The 21,056-nt window shown below is 42.0% G+C and overlaps 1 protein-coding gene across 2 annotated transcripts in view; it reads right to left on the reverse strand.

The window, feature by feature from the left end:
* Positions 1–5,535: 5,535 nt before the first annotated feature.
* The window catches only part of INTS4 (integrator complex subunit 4), a 32,885-nt gene continuing 17,364 nt past the window's right edge, over positions 5,536–21,056 (reverse strand). For both annotated transcript variants that reach the window (XM_062487483.1, XM_062487481.1), the window contains exons 15-23: positions 20,767–20,924; positions 17,422–17,515; positions 15,148–15,228; positions 13,283–13,413; positions 12,335–12,394; positions 10,640–10,799; positions 10,195–10,338; positions 9,359–9,479; positions 5,536–7,078 (exon numbers count right to left, since the gene is read on the reverse strand). In XM_062487483.1, the coding sequence (XP_062343467.1) occupies positions 6,885–7,078; positions 9,359–9,479; positions 10,195–10,338; positions 10,640–10,799; positions 12,335–12,394; positions 13,283–13,413; positions 15,148–15,228; positions 17,422–17,515; positions 20,767–20,924 (1,143 nt within the window). In that variant the 3' untranslated portion in view covers positions 5,536–6,884. The remainder of the gene's footprint in view (positions 7,079–9,358; positions 9,480–10,194; positions 10,339–10,639; positions 10,800–12,334; positions 12,395–13,282; positions 13,414–15,147; positions 15,229–17,421; positions 17,516–20,766; positions 20,925–21,056) is intronic.

Genomic DNA, 21,056 nt, shown 5'->3' on the forward strand with positions numbered 1-21,056 from the left:
TTCCGTGTATTGTTGAGATTGACCTAATTTTGTTCTGAAGGCTGTCTATAGTCTTGTTACTTAACTTTTCTTAACAACCTGTTGACTAAATCAGGAGATTATGTTTAGAATACTTTTAATTAGAAAAAGGCCCAAAATTACATTACTGGCTACTGGAATGCCCCCATAAAACAGCTGATGGGCACAATCAAATAGTAGATATGAAGAGGTGAAAGTGCTTCTTTACCACCACTGGGTACATAAGATAAAAATAACATCAATTTAAAAGCAAACCCAGAACATACAACTTTACCTCCTGCAGGTGACTTCAGCCAGGGTACTTGCCAATTTATGAACATCACATAATAGAGCATTTTAAATTTTAAAATTTTCATGGAGCCTGAAAAAAGGGAAAAAATGTCAACAGGGTATAAGCATAAAACCTGGGCCTTAAAGAATTTTCTTATTAATCGCCAGTTGTGAGGATTGAATTGTCTAATACATATCTATTCAGAAGTTCCTGCATGCTTGAATCATCAGAAAGGTGTGTTACAAAATTAGAGTTTGCAGCATAAAACATGGATCTCTAGGAAATCAGTCTGAATTGCTGCTAGCAAGGCACTGCTGGCAAGCTGGGGATGCATGTGAGAATTGTTACTGGTCATCATTATCTGATGATTTAAATGTTGTGCCAACAACATTAGATTTAGACTTTAGATTTAAACAGTTCTCTTGGTTGCAATTCTTGGTGGGCTTCTATCAATATTGCCAGTTACAAGTCACCTACTATAGATGTTTTTTCCCACCAGGCTCACCATTTCTTGTTCTGTGCATATTAATTCTGTGTGTACTAATGAAAGTACCAAGATGAAGCTGTAAAAGCCCTGAGGCACTTGGAGCTATTCAAGCAGTAGTAGAAAGGCTTAGATTGATAGGACAGCACAATAACTTTTCGAAGATGCACAAAATACTGTGTTCTTTTTCTGCTATTTACTCTAGTAATCATTTAGAACATTTTATCTGATAAAATACTAAGTGGTGTAAAAGCAAAGGGAAAATGAGTACTTGAAAGTTTTATCTTGCAGTCTCCTAATTGCAGCAATGTTTTCTTTTAGTGTAGCTACATTTGAGGCAAAATATTACATAACCCAGCAGGAACTGCCTTTCCAGCTGCATCTGTGTTGTCTGATGCAGCAGCTGGTATAATGCTCATTGTAGCTGCTGTGACATTTTTCTGCATAACTTGCCTGGTGTGAAGGAGAAGGTGAATTACTGACCCAGAAGACTGTGGTCATCCCCAGGAAATGCCAGCAGAACAAGTTCCTACCAGCCCTCAGAGTAAGGTGACTTCTTGTACTAAATGTTATCTGATAGTGAAGGTGGTTTGACTCTCGTCATCGTGGTCATGTATTTGTGTTATTTTATGAGCTTCTGGGCCTGAAGGCAGCCTCAAATGGGAAAAGGCTTTGGCTGAGACGACACTGCAGTACTTAAAAAAATGGAACCACGTGCATTGCACTGTTAGGAGAGGTTGAGCAAACACCTTATCTTTCTCCTCCAGGTCTGTTTTTTACTTCTATTTTTTTTTAAAACATACTTTCACATTAATGGGGCACATTAACGGTGATACCACATTCACCAAAACTGCCTAGCTCAGGTCCTGCATTGAGACAAATACTGTGGGCTCCTCACACTGCTGCTGCCACATGATCTGTCCTCCCAAAAAAGCATGCAGGGAGCAGAGCCCATTTTGCACTGCCAGGTGGCTGAGGTGGACCCTACCCAGCTTTGTGCTGCAGCCTCCCTTCATTTGGCAACTGGTAGGATGCAGAAGATTCCACTTCCAAAACAGGGGGCTGCAGTGTGCAAAGAAATGGATTTCTTTTTTTAAAGGTAAACTGCTAAGTTTCACCACAGCCAGTACAAAATTTTGGTGTCAACAAGGAGATTATGTGCTGCAAGTCTTTTCCATCCATGTCTTCTCTTGCTGCTCTCGTCACTGCTTCTTGAGTCAGCACTGTCAGTTCCCACAACAGCATCTGTTCCACTTGGGCTGCTCCAGTCACTGAAAGCCCAATTTCCTTCTTGGTGCCTGAAATTGCTTTGCTAGATGGTGGAAGCAGCTGGGATTGATTCGTCAAAAAATTCCAGCAGAGCTCAAACTGGTATCTTTGTTAAATTGCTGCTTTCAGCTAGAGTCATAAATAATTTGTTAAAATTACGGGCTCATAGCCCAAATCATGGGAATGCACTTTTATAAGGCAGGATTTCTCACATACACCACTGCTCTGCCTCCCACCAGGAAAACGATCTCCCAGTAAGCAGTGAACTCCCACCCTGACGCTGAAATTAAAGCCGAGCTGCGGCTGGGCTGGGAGCCAGGAAGATTCCACCCCAGCTGCTCTGCCGACTAGTGGGTCAGTCCCCAGCCTTTATCTTTGTGAAGCAGCATGTGTGAGCTGGCAGCCGGGAGAAACAGGCCATAAAAGGCTCACAGACACCAAATGCAACATGACTAGCATTTTTAAGGGACATTGGGCAGCATTTGTGCAAAGCCTGGCATCCACAAGCCTTAAAACTTCATATTTTGAAGTCCCACTGATACCGCATTAAAAAACTGTAAAGTAAAAGGGAGCCTTTTCTGCATTCCCAGTGCCTGTTACTAGGAATAAAATGGAAGATGCCAGTGAAATAAGATGAAAAAAGTGATTATAACTTAGACAAGCAAGACAGGATTCCAGAGGAAAATCCATCTCTGTGGGCTTGAACCCAAGACGATGACCAGTACAGGATGGTGGAGAGTGCAAGCCTGATGAGAAGCAGCCTGAGGGAGCTGGGTGTGTTCAGCCTGAAGAAAAGGAGGCTGGGCAGGGACCTTATCGCTCTCTACAACTGCCTGAAAGGAGATCATAGCCAGTGAGGTGTCAGTAACAAGTGACAGGACAAGAGGAAACAGCCTCAAGTTGCACTAGAAGAGGTTTAGATTGGATATTAGGAAAAAAAATCTCTTTCCCAAAAGTGTTGCCAGGTTTTGGAACAGCCTACCCAGGGAAGTGGTGGAGTCATCATCCCTGGCAGTGTTCAAAAGGCGTGTGGATATGGAACCTGGGGCCATGGCTTAGTGTGGGTGGGGTAGTGCTGGGTTTATGGTTGGACTACATGGTCTTAGAAGTCTTTTCCAACGTAAATTATTCAGTGATGTCATGTAGTCCTGATTTAAATGCGTGCCCTGTTTCTTTATCTTCCCAAGAACTTGCTTTGTACTTCTTGCGTGAGTGTCCCTACCCATTTGGGGTTTTTTTTTGGTCCTTTTTAAAATAAGGTAAAATGGACACCAGGTCTGAGTTAATGTCTCATAAGCTTGGACTTTGTTCCCAATACAGTTATGGATTGTTTTATGAGCTCTTGACTCAGTAATTGAATTATTTACTTCCAAATTTGCCTAACGAATTTTGGTGGACTTCAGCTATCTGGATATGAATTTTCCACTAAAAGCTGGGTTTCCCACATACAGATGCCTTATATAAATTAAATCCAGGAGGTAACTGGTAAATAGGACAACACATTTTCAAACCCCTAAACTACCCTTCTATCACCTGAGGTCAGCATTCTCCTTGCTTCCATCTAACTAGGAGGAAGAATGCAGAGGTGAGGTGTTTGAACATCGTTGGTTCTTAGCAAATTATTTGCCCTTCCGTTGTAGATTGTTCAGTCTCCCTGTGGCTGCAGCTGTATTGGCACACTGCTCCTATGCTTGGAACCATCAGAGAGAACAGAAACTTCACATATTTGGGTGACTGTCATCTGAAGTCCTCTGCTCCCCCTTCAACAGCGATGAAAGATGCAAATTATCTTTGTGTGTGACTAGAGGCCTTTGTTTTTCTTTTCAGTCTGAGATCAATCATCTTATAAGCTAGTGCAGTGCAGAAGCCCAACCATTATCGAGAATTGAAGGACAACGGGTGAATAGCATGAATGCCTCTGAAACAGCACAAAGAGCATGATCTCTGGTATTTTTGAGAGCATAAAAACCTTAATGTCTCAAACTTGGAGATGGGAAGAAAAAGTCAACATCTGGATTTCAACAACTACAATAACCCTTGCTTTTTACACAGATTTATTTTTCAATTCACCATATGTTGGAAGACTGTGTGAAATGGGCAGTGCTGGATTGAGAATGGATTGAGAGCAGCCCAGAGGGGCAACACCTTGGGGGTGTTGGTGGGTGAGCAGCTCAATATGACTCAACAATGTGTCCTGGCAGCCCAAAGGACTCAGCTGCCTTTCCAGGCTGCACCTGGGCAGAAGCCCAAGGGAGGGGATTCTCCCCCTCTGCTCCGCTCTGGTGAGACCCCACCTGTAGTGCTGCATCTAGCTCTGGGGCCCTCAACACAAGGATGTCAACATGTGGAATAAGTCCAGAGGAGACCATGAAAATGATGAAAGGGCTGGAGCACCTCTGCTGTGGAAACAGGCTGAGAGAGTTGGTGCTGTTCAGCCTGGAGAAGAGACAGCTCTGGGGAAACCTCAGAGCTCATTCCAGTACCTGAAGGGCCTACAAGAGAGCTGAAAAAGGACTTTTGACAAGGGCATGAAGTGATAGGACAAGGGGGGGGGGGGGGGGGGGGTGGGCTTTAACCTGAAAGAGTGAAGGTTTAGATTAGATGATGAAATTAGTCATCTGCTTGCACAGGTGAAACTGAAGGAGAAGCTGTGATTTCTTCCATGATCCAAAACAGGAATCGGAGAAAAATCTACAGAAGAGAAGCCATGTACAGAATGCTCTCATTAGCAGACTAGAAATGTTCACAGCAGCTTTACATTTTCAGCTTGTTTTAGGCATCTTGAAATTACAGATGGAATAACTTTTCCACTGCAGTATTTCATTCTTGGCGCAATACAGAAGGCACTCACTCTTTGCCTGGTATATTCTATGGAAGGGGGTCAAGGACAGCATGAGGGCAACAACATAGTAGAAATTTAATCCAGTACATAGCAAAAGAGAGAAAGATGCCAAAATTTTGATACTGGAATATCTGCTGTGCCTACCACAGCATCCATTATGGTTTGGAGCCTATGGACACCATCTAAATTAGAAACATTACTGACATGACAAACTACACGAAATACTGGTGAAGTGCAAAAACGAGGGAAAGAAAAAGGAAAAAGTCTGTAATGAGCTCACTCAACTTGTCAAATATCTGCCCAGACACAGCATCCTAATGAGAGATACATCAACCCTGTCTGCTGGGGACTGAACTGAGGATGTCAAAGACAAGTCAGACGATAACAACTCAGTTGTCAGAGGGCAAGAGATTTTAAAAGCAGTGCTCTAAAGCTGATACACCAAAAAAGAGTTTGTAAGAGCAGAAGCACTAAGAAAGTAAATTTAATTCAAGAATACCTAAAGCAACAGCAAGTTTCATGGTTATGAGCCTCTGGGCTACAACTTACCAGTGCTAAAAAATTAAAATCACAAAAGCATGCAGTAATCTTATTAGCCAAGGACTATGCAGACATCCACATTCACTCATATTGTAAAAAAGAAACAGAATAGCATGAGTTTTCCAATTTTATTGCAGGAAAGCATGTAAGGGGTTATTTACACTAAATACAACTGGAAAGTATTTCTTCACTGTTTTGTTTAATTGCTAAAAATATACCTCTTTTTAAAAAGAAAAAAAAAACCCCAACTGATTCATGAACACAGGCAATATTTGGCTGCTGCACTAGAATGTTTCACACCTTAGGTCCTCCTAAAAGATCCTACCCAAGGATTGCTACAAATCATAGGAGCCAGCTCAGTCCACTAAGCCTGGCACACAGACACAATGCACAGACACACTTCCCAATAGGAATGCCAGATGGATCATGTTTTAACTAAATTCTTGTCTCTCTGTACTCCCAGCTCACCTCCAGAGGGGAACACTGACAAGCTGCCCAATTCCTGCTGAGCAGTGTGTTCGGCTACTTGGACTGACAAGAAAGACTTTGAGTGCCAAAGTGCTGCTGAACTGGAAATCACAGATTTTCACATCCCACTAAGACTGGTTCAGGCCACAATCATCACACAGAAACAGGTCCTGTAAAACTCAGTGGTTAGGAATTTTCCAACTGGTACTTAATCACATTGTACCTCAAGCAGTACAAAGGTGCAACAGGAGACAAACTGCTTTGTTACTGTAGCTCAGTTAAACTCCATGTCCTGCTGACTGAAGTTCTGCACAAACAAGTTCCTCCTGCCCCTGTACCATGAACAACCTGTGCCCTCCCCAGAGCTGGACCAGCTTCAGTACAGCTGTAGAAGGTGCAGAACAGCAAATGGAAACTTCCTACCCAGGTGCTGTTCCCATATAAGAACAATAGTACTTTTTAGAATATTATTTTTTTCTGTTAAGAAATTAGGTACCAGTGCACAAATGCAAGTTTTAGACATTAAAAGAAACCCATCAAAACAACTAAACCCAAAAAACCCCAGAAACAAACCAACAACCCCCCACAAAATGCTGAACTTCTCCAGCTTCACTGCAGAGTATTGTAAAAATAACATTGATTTATGTGCCCAAGCATTTACATAGTAAATACATAGCTGAAAACCTAGAGGCCGTGGAGAAAGACTGAAGGTACAGCCCAGGGAAATTACTACTGGAATGCTGATTGAGAACTGTCCTGTTTCTGCTGAGTCAATATAGAAAAACCTGCATTTTTCTCTCCTAACTAGCTGCAACTACTCCTGTATTTGCCTGCTGCTTTAAGAGACCAACTGTTCTTCAGCAGCTTTATTTTGACATCTGACTCCTTTTATGCATGTAAAGGCTGTTCTGGCTTGGTTTGCTATCTTGGACACAGCATCTTGTTTTCATGTAACCAAACAACCCCATAAATGGGTTTTTCAGTGCCGGCCTTCACCGCCTGGCAGGTTTGGGCATTATATACACCTTGACAGGTTTGCTGAAGGGGATGGTGCCCTCTATGCCATTTTCAGAGGGTGGGAGAGCCTCCAAGCTCTCACTCCAGGTAGATTTAGGAGTTCTGGTAGATGCTTTGCTCCTGTTGGAATTGTAAGCCAGCAGCAATCGCACTTCAATCTGACATGGCTCTGTGAAGAAAAAAATAGAACAATCCAAACATGACTGTCATTGCACAATCAATGAACAGTGAACAATCAACATCAAATGAATTTTAATTTCATGTATGCTGGGTATGTACTGAGCTGTTCTGCAGTGAACAGAATCCAGTCAAGTGTCTGAAAACAAGTCTTGGGCATTACATTCAGCACAGCAGAACAAAGGATTGTTCTAGGTCTGTCCCCCTTACTCTTTGTTATCACTTAAAAATCTTGCCACTAACCTGCAACTTCCAAAAAATAACTGTTGGAAAGCAACTCCAATGAAATAACATTCATTAAAACCCCCACAGAACTAGCAAGCCCTGCTCAATGTATTTATGTCAGGATCAATACAGGTGACATCTGGTAAGATTTGTGGTATAGGAGATTACTTGAAGATTCTCTTTCGCTGGAGGTTTTTGCATGCCAGACAGCCTCTGCCTCTCTTTCACCAACTATGCAGCTGGGCAGAGCAAGGCTCCTAGTACTGTGCATAGGATTATTTCACTTTATTCTTCTCACAGTGGTCATAACAGAACTGAGGTTTCAGTGTACATAGTATTACCCTGGACTTACTGCTGGATTTACATAACCCACAGAATTCTCCTTTCTAGACTAAAAACCAGATTTGTTTTCTTTATGGACTATACTGGCTCGGGCTGGGATAAAAGTTAATTTTCCTTCATAGTAGCTCACATGATGCCTTGTTTTGGATTTGTGACCAAAATAGTGTTGATAACACTGGGATGTTGTAGCTATTGCTGCGCAGTGTAATACCCATGAGTTTTCTCATATTGCCCTTCTGATCTTCTACCTGTCCCACTGGGGACTGAGCACCAGGTGGTGTGTGGGACTTAACTGTGTGCCAGGATAACCCATAACAGGACCACATTAATGAAACCTGCTGAAACCCACAGGATTTTAAGATGCCATGCCCAGAACAGCAGGGGGTCTCCAGCTGAGACATCACTGGCACCAGACAGACAAACTTCTTTGCACAGTTATTCCATGCTTCAGCCAACACCTCCCTGAGCTCACCTTTTCATCACTCCACCAACTCGTACTTGCAGCCTGCAGTCACCTCTTTCACTTCTGCTCTATCCCTGGCAGTTAATCAGTGCTTTTCACCTGTGCATTGTCTTTCACAAGCACACCCTTTCTACTGGCCTTTAATTCATTGTCCTGAATTAAGGCAATTTCTCCACTTTGAATTCTGACCCTGTTTCCTGAGCCCCTCCCAGCTCAGTGTCTTCCCCCTGTTTTATATGCCCAAGTGCTGATGTCAAAATTAATGATTAAAATTATGCCTAAAGGACACACCAGAACAGAATCCCTCAGAGCCATGGTTAAAATGCCCTTCTAATGAACACTGCAAAAAGTAGAAATAAGGACTTCAGCTCCCTCTGGTGAAGTAATAGGATCAACCCTTAAACCCAGATACTTCCAGTTCTAGAAACAGTGCCATGTTTTCTTCTCCAAAACAAAATAAAGATAGCAGGATGAGTGAGTACACCATGGAAGTACTATATATAAAAAGGGTACGTGAAGGAACACAGCAATAAACAAAATTCTGTTGGTTAAAAAGAAAATCAGCACATCCAATGAATAATTGCTCAGAGAAAAAACCTCTCAGAGGCAACCTCCACATTTGAATAAAGATGAAGGGATTAAAAGAAAACAGGACAAATAGAACTGTGAATGAAATACACTCGGCTTTTGTTGTTTGAAGTCCACAAGCCAATTACTGAAGTGCTTCCATGGGGAAGTGTGAACAGCAGCTGAGACTGAAAGAAAATGTTGGAGTCATATCATTATTCAGAGCTAAGGGGAGGGGGTTTAAGGCATTAAGAGGGTGAAAGTTGAATCAGCGATGAAATTGCACTGCTGTACTGTTCTCTGCCATCCTCAGATACCTGTGAGACCCAAAACAATGACTTACAAGGAGTCAGTTTACTGTGATCCCTTGCCTTTACCTGGCTCCAAGAGCTGACTTTGCTCTGCACACGATTGGGTGACCTCACCTCAAACACAGCTTTCATGTGAAGGCTCCCAGGGGTCTCCCAAGACAGCAACCCCTCTATTTCCTTATAGAGCAACAGTGCCTCGTAAACAGGGAGCTGTAACTGCTAGAAGGCCTGATCAACACCAAGGGCAGAACCAACCACAGCTGCAGATTTCAGGATCCTCAGAGCCCTCCAGATGGTGGGCATGTAACTTGTATCTAATGAAAGTGCAGCCTCACAGCTACATAATGTGTATCATTAACATTACCTGTCCAGGCTGTGTGTGAGAGGTAGACCTGAGTTATCAGCCTGTGCCTCCCAGGGCCAGGATTTCGAAAGTCAGCTGGTTTAGGGTGGATTAGCTGTGCTTGTCCATCTGGATACAACACCTAGAGGGGAACCAAAAAAAAAAAAAAAAAGAGAAAAAAAGAAAGCAAATAACAAAGGAATGAAAACTGCATTGGGGATCTGCACAGTAGAACAGTGCATTACTTGGCTGTTATTTGTTTGAGTTAGAAAGGCAAGACAAGCAGGCTTTAGCTTGGAGCCAGGAGTTCAGCTGCCCTGGATATAACAGCCACATGCTGCAATTCAAACCCACAGCACAGACATCAGCTTCTTTCCCTGCAGTGTAGCTGAGGTTTTTGTTTCTTTGTTAGGCAGTGATGCTGCATATTTTACTTGGATCATACCACTCCTACCTCCTCAGCAGCATCTAAAACTAGTAATTCAGCAGCAGGAAGAAAACCTGGAAATACAGGGAGGCAAGAGCCTGTGTATTTTTGTGCCACTTGGAACAGCTTTTGTTGTTCCTCCTCCCACTAGACTAGCTGGAAGCTCACCAGCATTTATTGGTGCTTATGTCCATAATGGGCACAGTGCACGTGGAAGCACAGAGTGACACCCAAGTGCTCAAAGCAAACTCTCAGAACTGCACCCAAGTCAACTCTCAGCGCACTACAGACAAACCAGGTTCTGCATGAGTGGTCAAAACACAGAAATCCAGCATTGTTATTAATAAAGTAATCTAAAAGTATTGACATCCTTAAAGAAACTCCACCCAAGACATAATCTTATTTGCATTTATGTCAAATTACTTCTTACTTGAACTTTAACAGTTCCTTGGGGATCCTGCACATGTTCCAGAGTCGCATCAACATCCAGTGCCACAACCAATCCTGATGTGAACCTCAGAGGATTATCAGATTCACCAGTAGGCTCAATGATATTTGCAGTGGCTTTATGGAGCTGTTAGGGACAAAATGATTGATAAAATAATGAGGTGGGAAAAGAAGAAGGGGGGAAAAAAATGTAATTACTACTGTTCCAAACACAGATGTGCATAAACATTGGATTTCTTTTCTTTTCATATTGCCAGGAATTACTGAGTCTTCCATGATTTTAGCAGTAGTCCTGAGGATGCTAGATAAGAAGACAAAGAAGAAATAAATAACATTTGTGTCTGACCAACACCCTGGTATATTAGAAAGTAGTCAGATGCTGAGACAGTCCACAAGGATATTGCATTTTAATTCTCTGTTAAACCAACCTGCTCTGGAAGAGGAAGGTGGAGGAAGGTACTTTGCCGCAGTGTTGTCTGAAGAATCTTGACCACTTCTGAAGGCTTGGACGTCACAAGTCTGGGCATTAAGTCCAACAATTTATCTACAAAACTGCCTTGCATATGTGGGAGCTCAGAAATGAAACATCTGTGTCAAGAATAGATTAAAAATCAAATAAATTTTTCAACTTTTTCTACAGTATTGTTATTTTCAGTCAAGCTACTTAATCCTTATACTTAGTTATAATGACAGAATTAGATACCTACTTTTCTCTTCTGATGTGTCTCATACATAAGAGATTACTTGGGCTCAAACTGACACCCATCAGGGGCTATGTGGTGTGGGCAGCAGGTCAAAGAAGGGTATTCTCCCCCCTTTCTTTGCCCTCATGACATCCCATCGGGAGTACTGTGCCCAATTCTGGAGTTTCCAGTGTAAGATGGACAGAGGAGGTCATGAAGATGCTCAGAGGGCTGGAGCACCTCTGTCATGAAGACAGGCTGAGAGAGTTGGGAGTGTTCAGCCTGGAAGTGAGATGGCTCCAAGGAGACCTCATTGCGAACTTTCAGTACTCAGAGTGGGCTTATAAAGAAGACTTTACACAGGCAGATCATGACAGGACAGATGGGAGTGGTTTTAAACTACAAGAGGGAAGATTTAAATCCAATGTTAGGAGGAGATTCTTCACTGTGAGGGTGGTGAGGAACTGGCACAGGTTGCCCAGAGAAGCTGTGGATGTCCCATCCCTGGAAATTTTCGAGACCAGGCTGGATGGAGCTCTAGTATAGTGGAAGGTGCCCCTGTCCATGGCACAGCAGTTGGAACAAGACAGTCTTTAAGGTCCCTTCCAACCTAAACCATTCTATGATTCTGTGATTCTATGATTTTATGACTCAGCGGGGAATTGGATAGCCAGTCCAGAGATACAGATGTCCTTCGATGGCTGAGCAGAATTTTATTTCTAATTCTGACTAAATGCACATTTATTATAAGCTTGGCACCTGTGGCTAGTTAACTGATAAGAAAACAGGACCAAATCTGCCCTACCCTAATGCCCAGCTGCAGCTGGAGAATAGAACCATTCATTTCCTGTGTATCTTCCTTGCACCGAGTCTCAGGATCATCAGAACTCATCACTATTTCACAAAATCAGAACCATAGAATGGTTTGGGTTGGAAGGGACCTTAAAGACCACCTACAGAATCAATCTGATCATGTAAATTGTCACTTAGTACATCTATTCTCCCTGGAAGTAAAAGGTGACTACTAAGAGGTGGGGAAAGCAGTAGACAGGGTCTACAAGGGTAATCTGCTTTTTATTCATCTTTGAAAGCTCAAAACACTTTCAGGACTCCAGGAGACAGAATAGCAACAAAAAAAAATTAAGTATTTATCAAAACAGCATACACAAGTAGATAAACCCATATAAATAGAAAAAAAAAACAGTTATTCTATAAAAAATTAATTCAGAGCATATGTTTCTGAAGTACCACCATAGTATCCTGATGTTAAGGACTTTTAACTACAAAGGTTCTTCTTGCTTTATTACTATCCCTTGACAATTCCCAATGTAGGACAGCAGGGAAGGGATATGTGAAGAGATGAAAAACAAAGTGAGTATCCCCTGATGACAATAATGGTGGGACTTTCTAACAAAGTGAAGAAGCAATAGAGTTTGTCACCTCTGAAATGAATCCACTTCTTGGTGGAATTTTTCACACATTCCAAAAAGAGGTTCCACTCTGCAATGAAAATAACATTCATTGGTTTACTTTTAAAGAAAGAAAAATACCTCTATGCTATACACGTTAGGTGGTTTGGAATCCCTAAATTAAACCTCCTAAAAACAGGAAGATCTTACAGTTTTTGAGCCACAAAAGTGTTCCTCACTTATCTACATCCCTCTCTCACAAAAAAAAAAATTCATTTCCATAAGGCACTAATTAAGTTCCCAAAGCCACTGTTAGAAAACACTCATTTTCCACCTAAAGCAAAAGGTTAAATGGCAAATATATTATGGACCTCTATGGTAACACAATAAATTGAGGGCAACAAACCTGAAACAGAAATAAACTAGGACAGTAACTAATTTGCTCTAATTCCACCAGCTGAAGTTCTCATTCTACAACCATGTCACTTTTTAACTTCAGCAGCCAAAACAAACCACTCAGAGCTTCTCGTGTACCTAAGCCTGCAGAGGAGCAGTTTCTGTCTGTGTCACACACAGCAGTTGCGGATCAGTCAGGAGGGCAATACTTTCCTAATGCTAAAAACTCAGCAACGAATTCTTGATGATGCAAACATGTTTGATACATGACTTTTCCTCATTTAAACAGGTCCAAAATATCAGCTGTACAGTGTTTTTAACCTATTTATATGTTAATAAATGAGAGAACTCAACCCCCAAAACTCATCTTCCCAATAGTTTTGTCATCTAATTCAGGATTGTGTCCCTACAGATGTATCAAAAGCAAAAGAAGGTTCTTTGTTCTTAATTACTCTAGCAAATGGTTATTGGCATGCTGCCCTGTTATGTGTCTAACATATCCTTGCTGGTTTTTCAAACACAGCTTAAGGACAGCAATCTTAGAGGTAACCCTAAGAAGATCCTCAGACCAGGTCATCCTTACCCTCTGGTGGTGCGGGCAGTCACTATCAGCTGCAAGGCCTTTGCCTGCAGTCTCATGTGGTGAATAATGACCACCTGTCTACTTTCCACTCCGCTGTACATGAACTCCATTTTGTAAGTTTCTTCCAGGATCTGCCACACAGACACCACAGGGATATTAAAAAAAAAAAAAAAAACAAAACACATCAGACTGTTAAGCCACGGTACAACTGTAATCACCAGATTCTGGTATTTTTATCTCATGCTGAGGAACACATAAAGCAAGAGGAAGTGCTCAAATTAATACAGCTGAGTTTGGTATGACTGTGCAGATGCCAAGAACTTTCAAGTTATTTAACAGGGAAGAGTCCCTCACCTTGCATTGATAGCAATTGATTTACATTCACCATCACCACAGGAAACACTTTCCAGGGGGTTCACATGCTACTCAAGAGGGCACCCAAGACAAACATTTCAATCAGAGAAGATTTCAAAAGCTGGATGGCTTTTGTTTCTACTGATCAACAGCAGAGAAGGCTTTGATGCACAGCAGTACCTGTCTCTTACACCTTAATTACCTGAAGACTCAAAATATCAGCAGAGTTTCCCAACAGATGCATGAACATACTTTTACCCTAGATTTGTTACCAGACTATTGAATAGCTTGCTTGTTTACCTTTTCTTAGGGCTTAGCTTCAGTTTTTCCAGGATCTGATCATTTATACATCCCAGAAGCGGAATAACTCAGATTGGATGGGATTAGGAGGTCATCTAGCCTGATTCCCTGCCCAGGGCAGGTCTCATTAGATCCAGTAACTCAGAGCCACATCAAATTGTGAACACTTCCAATGACAGAGATTCCTCTCATGTCTCTGGGCAACAGTATTTAACCATCCTTGCACGAAATTCTCCCTTTATAGCTGATTAAAATTTCTCATCATTTGCCAATTGTCCGGAGTAGTCTGGCACCGTCTCATTTATATCCTCTAATGAGACACTGCTAGACACAAGTAAATCCATCCTGAAGCCTGCTCTTCTCCAGGCTGGACAACTCCAGCTCTCTCAGCCTTTCCTTGCAGGTAATGTGCTCCAGCCCCTGACCACATTGGTGACCCTCTGCTGAATTTGTCCCAGTTTGTCAGCAACTTCCTTCTACTGGGGAGGCAACACATAATACAGCCCTCCAGACTGCATCTCTCTAGAGCTGGATCATTTCCCAAACCAAGTCATGCCAGGTGCAGTTGGCCTCCTGCAATGCCTCATATTCAATGTACTGAACATGATGAGGTTCCCATCATCCCAGTTCCCCAGTCTGTCCAGACCAGCAGCCATGCCCCCCAGCATATCAACTGGCCCTTCAATTTGCAGGACCCTTATCTATTTATTCAGCTACAATCCTGCAAGTCTGATGAAAAATAAATGATGGGAGAGTATATCCAAGCTTTGTAACTTCCACTGCCCTCCCCTTGTTCCCAGCACCAGTCCCCACCAGTGATGGTGGTCAGCTGTAATTTGTTCTTGAGAAATGCATTTTGGCTGTTCCAAGTAGCTTTGTTGATCTTGTTTAGGAACAGCTTTTAAAAGTATTTGGTGTATAGCCTTCCCCAGGAAAGAGGCAAGGACAAGCAGCCCACAGTTTTCTGGATCTTCTTTCTTACTTTTCTGGAAGATGAGTGGGATATTTGCCTTTTTACAGTGGTGATGAACTTCCCTCTCTCACCACTCATCTTTTGCAGAGAAGAGAAATGACCCCAGTTTGGGGAACTAAGATTTACTTGGACAGACTACAGCAGTGGAAGGTCAGAAGTGTCTAATTGTTCCATGGCCAGTGAAAGACTCCTACCCAAGGACTGGCCTCTGTGCAGGCTCAGCTGCTTCCACCCTCACCTGTTTTGCTGCAGCAGATGCCAATGCATTCTGTTTCAGGTACAGGGGAGCTGCCACATTCCACAACTTCTCCTGCAAGGCCTACAAGAAAAAAACCCATGAAATTATGATAAATATCCAATTCAGTCTAAACAGTTGGTTGAAAAAGCATGCCAAAGCTTTGTTTTGGGCTTTTAAATACAATACATAGAACCGAGGCCTCCAAAATATACATTGTTTTATAAAGAAACAGAGATACCTATACTACTAGAAAACATAAAGGAAGTTGAGAATAATATTAACAAAGCTGTGAATGAGAGAAGCCAAACTCCTTGCACTTCATAAGGGCAACCAACAGCCCACTTGTTATCAATCCCCTGAGACCATGACTGGTAAATCTCAGAGAGCACACAAGAAGTGGAAACAATAACAACTGTCCACAGTAACACACTTCCACAGCCACATTTCTGAACTTTCCTCTGCTCCAAAGATCCTGGAGTTACTTTGAATATTGTGTCTAATTCAGCTGCTGATATTGGTATTTAAAAAACCCAGAAAACCCAACAAACAAAAACCCCAAACAAAATTAAAAAAAAAATCACAAATAAAAAAAACCCCACCCAACTGCCTACCATACCCTATTTGCTTTATGTTTAAAAAAATGCAGAAAGCTTGACTGGATCATTTATATCACTGCCTCCTTTTTGAAACTGCCTGTCCTTAGACACAGCTATGCACAAGGCTGTAGCCAAAGCTCAAGAACATACAGACTGTATCCTTCACCCTGACTGGCTGAAGAATCCCAGTTAATTACAGGGTAATCCCTAAAACCACAGGGTATGTAGAGCCTTTAAAGGTATGGAACCTTTTGAGCCTTGAGAGGCTGGGAAACAAAGTTACTTTTTCCCCCAGCAGCTTTTTTTCTGTTGGGAAAAGAAGCAGCTGGAAAGAAATGGATTGAAAAGGGCTACTTGGACATTCAGATTCTCAGCAGTATCAGAATTTCTAATTGTATTGTATGGGTGGAGGGTGTCCCTGTCTGTAAGAAGGGGTCTAGAATTAGATGATTCTCAAAATCCCTTCCGACCCAAGATATTCTGTGATTCCTGATATTATCAGGTACTTTTCATTCCATGCACATTACTGATTCGTCTGCACCACTGATCTATTCATTGTTCTATTCTACAGCTCAACCCAAGAATGGCTGATGCAGCTTTTACCCTTCTTCCAAACAGAGCACACCTCTGCCAGATGCAAAAACCATCAGGTTCATTCCAGTCAAACCTCAGAGAAGGGTAACAAAGCTATCTCCAAATGCTAGTCCTCTGCCTGCACAGCCCATTTTACTTTGGATTTAGCTGGATTGTACTGAACTGTACCACTGCTCATCTGAAATACCTTTGGGTGATAAATATATCCTGAGGATTTGAGGCCTGCCATGAGATATGCCAACTGGCAACTATGCATTAGCAAAGCAACTGAAATCCCTCCTCAGTTTTAAACAACAAAGCTTTCATTGAGTCCCTTCTAGAAACCTGTTTGCTGATTGCTTTAGTTCTTGCTTTATTGTGTGTAAATTACACTCAAACACCAAAGAATGCCAAGAGACTAACTTACATACTACTGCCAGATTACAGCCCTGAGCAATCTGATCCAGTGGAATCCCTGACTATGGCAGAAGCACTGGAACTAGAGGGTCCCTTCCAACTCAAGATTTTCTATGAAGTAAAAAATTAGGTCCTGTTTACACCAAGAAGCTGATTTTGAAAAAGGCCTTTTGCAACGGTGTCTAAGTAACCATTTAACCTGCTAATACTAAATATATAGATCATTTCAGCACTACAGAAGAAACAAGACTGATATTTAGCTCCATCAAGTCTTAAGAACTCCTTTGGCACTGGTGCCAATAAAGCTATCTGCAAATCACCATCTATAAAAATGGCACTCATGGCAGCAGTCTAACAAAAAACATTCCAGTAGCCACCAGCAGGGAAAAATTACTCTCCTAACACAGCTGCCCTCAGTGTGATTTCTGTCAGATAATCAACTCCGCACTGACAAAATACTCATGAACCAACATAAACCCTAGGTACAGCAGCAGAGGTCTGTGTTGGCAAAGTTACTGCATAAATTATTTGCTACAGGAGGGAAGCAGGATTATCAGAAATCCACAGAACCTGCTCTTTCATCACATATCACTTTTCAGCATGAACATCAAAAAATGAAAGCATGCCTCTGTGATGGACTGGGGGCATTTTTGAAGAACAGCTCAAAAAAACCCAGATGAAGTCAAACCTTGATGAGGAGCAGCTGACACTGAAGGTAAGTTGCAGTGAAATCTGCCATCCCTGCCAGTTCTGACTGCAGCTCTCCAAGCCTCTGAAGATCACTGAAGCATGTGGGGAAAAAAAAAGAAAAAAAGAGAAAATAATGTTGAGACAAAGAACAGTTTAATCCAAACACGTTCAGAAGGCAATGCCAATAAAGCCAACCATTCCTGCTGCCTGCTTTTACTAGAGCAAGCACCAGAAACAGCAGCAAAATACACACGACAAACCAGTTTGCACCTTGTGACTCGGCATGTCCCTTCCTCTGGGAAGCTGACACCAGCACAGCAGTGGAAGCAGTAAGTCTGTCAAGCCACATTACTCTGCAGACCCGTGGGAACCACACAGAGTGGCAGCTCCAGATTTAACTTAAAACACTCCAGCCTTCTACAGCAGCTAACGACCCATTTGTGTTACACTGCTGGGAAATCAAACTATTCATGTTGGCTGAGAAAGGTTGTTTGGAATGTGTCAGGCTCATGCAAGCAAGTGTATCTGAAATAGAGCTGCCCTTTTAAGCCTAGCTAGAATCTGATATACTGATATTTGTTCAATTAGATGGTGTGTGTTGTCTGGTATTTCTTGTAAATCATACAGCAATATAAGCAGCTTTTAATATTGTAGGAAAATTGTCAGTTAATGGAACCTAAAAGGCTTTAGTCCTCCATTGCTAGCCATGTTGTCTTAAAGTGTGCATTAAATAAAAACAAAAATATTTTTTCTTACGGAACTGAAAATAGGTTGGATGATGTGGTTTCAACATGTGTCTTTTCTTCTCTACACTTTGCTTTGATCCAAAGTCTATTAAAATTGTCACTTTACTTCCACATTTCCTGCTGTGCTATTATTTTTTTTTTTCAGATGATCATTTTCCTTTGTTTATTTTAGATTTATCTTTGCATTTAGGATGCAATTCTGAAAACTTGGCTCTGCCACACCAGAGAATTGCTGAGCCCTGAGACATTAACAAAAATCCATGATATTATTTGTATAATATGCAGCCAAAGAAAATATTTCCTAAGCAGATAATCACAGAATCCTTTATGCTGGAAAAGACTCCTAAGGTCATCCAGTCCCACCATTAAGCCAGCACTGCCAAGCCCATCACAAGTGCCACATCTACATCTCTTTCAAATCCCTCCTGGAATGGCGAATACACCACATCCTTGGGCAGCCCTTTCCAGCGCTTGACAATCCTTTCCATGAAGACATTTTTCTACTATCCAATCCAAACCTCCCCTGGCACAACTTGAGGTTGCTTCCTCCTGTCCTCTTCCTTGTCACTCATGAGAAGAGACCAGTCCCCACCTGGCTAAAGTCTCCTTCCAGGCAGTTCCCCCTGTACAGAGGCAAGTTACCCCTGAGCCTCCTTTTCTCCAGGATAAACACCCCCAGCTCCCTCAGCTGTTCCTCCCAGCTCCATTGCCCTTCTCTGGACACACTCCAGTATCTCAATGTCTCTCATAGAGAGGGGTTGTGCTTTCCTTCAACAACAAGGCACCAACAACCAAGCCAGCCTCAACTTTACACAGAGATTCCATTTCATCTCTTTCCAGAGTGAAGAGGGGGCTCCTGGGTGCTTAATTCCCATGTCACATTCCATCACAACACACTAATGGGGAACAGGATGTTATCTCTCAACTAACAACTAGGCAGATATTCCATTTCCCAGTCTTATACAGGTCCCAATTCCATTTCCTTAAATCTTAAACAGATTTCAACATCCCTGTAAGAAAAAAAAATTCTTATAGAGATGGAGAAACCAAACCACAGACAGATTTGCTAAACAGCCTGTCTTACATTTCTAACCACAGTGCAGACTGATGCTCCCCCTTAGGCTCTGCAGCCAAAACTCTGAGTCCCAAGTAGACACAAACTCCACAAGGTCTGTTATTTCTGTGGACAACAATGATAAAGGAAGAGGGAGTTATGCTCCATGACAAAATCCACTGCTGTTAGCTGCTTCTATCCCTCTGCTCTAAGCAACCAAATAGCTGGTGCAGGGATATCTTGCCCTCTGCAAAATAACCTTTAACATTTTTTTTTTTTGGCTTTGTCCAAATCCTTCCTTTCTCTTAAATATGGAAAAGAACAGCTGGTTTCATATGTTTTCCTGGGGGGGGGGCAATCCCATCAGGAAAAAAGCCAAGCCAGTAATTTCCATCAACTCAAAAACTGAAAACAGTCATGGCCTGAGAGGTTCCCAGACCCTCGTACCTAAGAGGTTCTGGATGCCTGGCCTAGAAATTACCTGTTTCAAGTGTTTAGTGCATTAAATGCTTTGACACTGTATTTTAGGCTGGCACACAGCAGCTGCAAAACAGCTAAGGACAAACCTCACAGTTTCCACAGCTGGGTTTTCAGTGAGGAGCACACTGTTTACTCTCTGCTGCAGATGGGTGTCACAGTGATTCACAGCAACACACGCACAACAGAAGGCAGCTATTTTGTAGGAATAAAAATAATTAAGGTTTTTTTAAAAACTCCACATTCCAAACAAAGCATTTTGGATTGTTTTTCTACTTCTTAAAATAAGGATCTTTTGCTCTTTCCAAGCAGAGGAATCACATTGAAAGGATCCTTTTCAAGTGTTTTGTTTGTGTAAATCAGTCTAGAGATGAAATGGAAGACGCAGCATAAAACCCACATCGAGAAACAACACCACACACCCTTATCTATATCACAGCAGACAGCAGCTTGCAAGAATGCTTTCTATTCCTGGAAAAGCTCTCTGATTTCAAAACTGATGTGGAATGTCCAAGTCCTTTGTAAGTGGGACTGGCAATGAGAACCCAAAGCACCAGAAGGAGGTCCTTTCCTGCTGAATCAAAGGCCACAGGACCCAGAAAATACAAGACCAAAGGGGACAAGACCTTTTCCCCCCCAAAAAAGCAAAACAAGAAAATCTTGTGCACGTCCATTAAAATAATATGATCAACATTACAAGGACACAAAACTGAGAATGAGACACAAGGCTGTCACCCATAAACCATAAAAACAGAGTATATTTTAGCATAAGTGAACAGTCCAAAAAGAACACCCTTACCTCACTCTTAGTATGCTCTGAAAAGATTTTCCCAGACCAAAATGCACACTATTATTCTGGGGGGCTGTGCCAGACCTGAGACCATCAATTTGATTTTAAACAGGTCATGAACACTCTTATCACAACAGTCTCTAAAGGAAGGCTCAAGTTAAGCGCTGGACAGCAAATTACAACATATTTACTCATATTCAGAAGCAAAGCATCTGCATCAGAGTAATTGAGCATCCTAACACATCCTTCCATAAACAAGGCAGCTTGAGGCCTTACCGGATGGTAAATTCCAGCAGCTCCTGTATGCCCCGTGGGTCAAGGTGCTGAAAGTTGTAAACCCTCTCCAGGCTCTGATGCAGGAACTGCTGGGAAGGATCTTCATTTGGGGTAATACTGGGAGAAACAGCAGAGGACACCAGCTTTCTACCTGGCAACTAAGTGAGAAGGAACACACACAAACAAACCAAAAGAAACAAATAAGAGAAAATTCTAACACTACAAAATGCTGACATCTATTTAACAAGAAACAGAGCTCAAATTAATTTCTCAAACACAAAATTTATACC

The sequence above is a fragment of the Cinclus cinclus genome, chromosome 2, assembly GCF_963662255.1.
Source record: "Cinclus cinclus chromosome 2, bCinCin1.1, whole genome shotgun sequence".
NCBI lineage: Eukaryota > Metazoa > Chordata > Aves > Passeriformes > Cinclidae > Cinclus > Cinclus cinclus.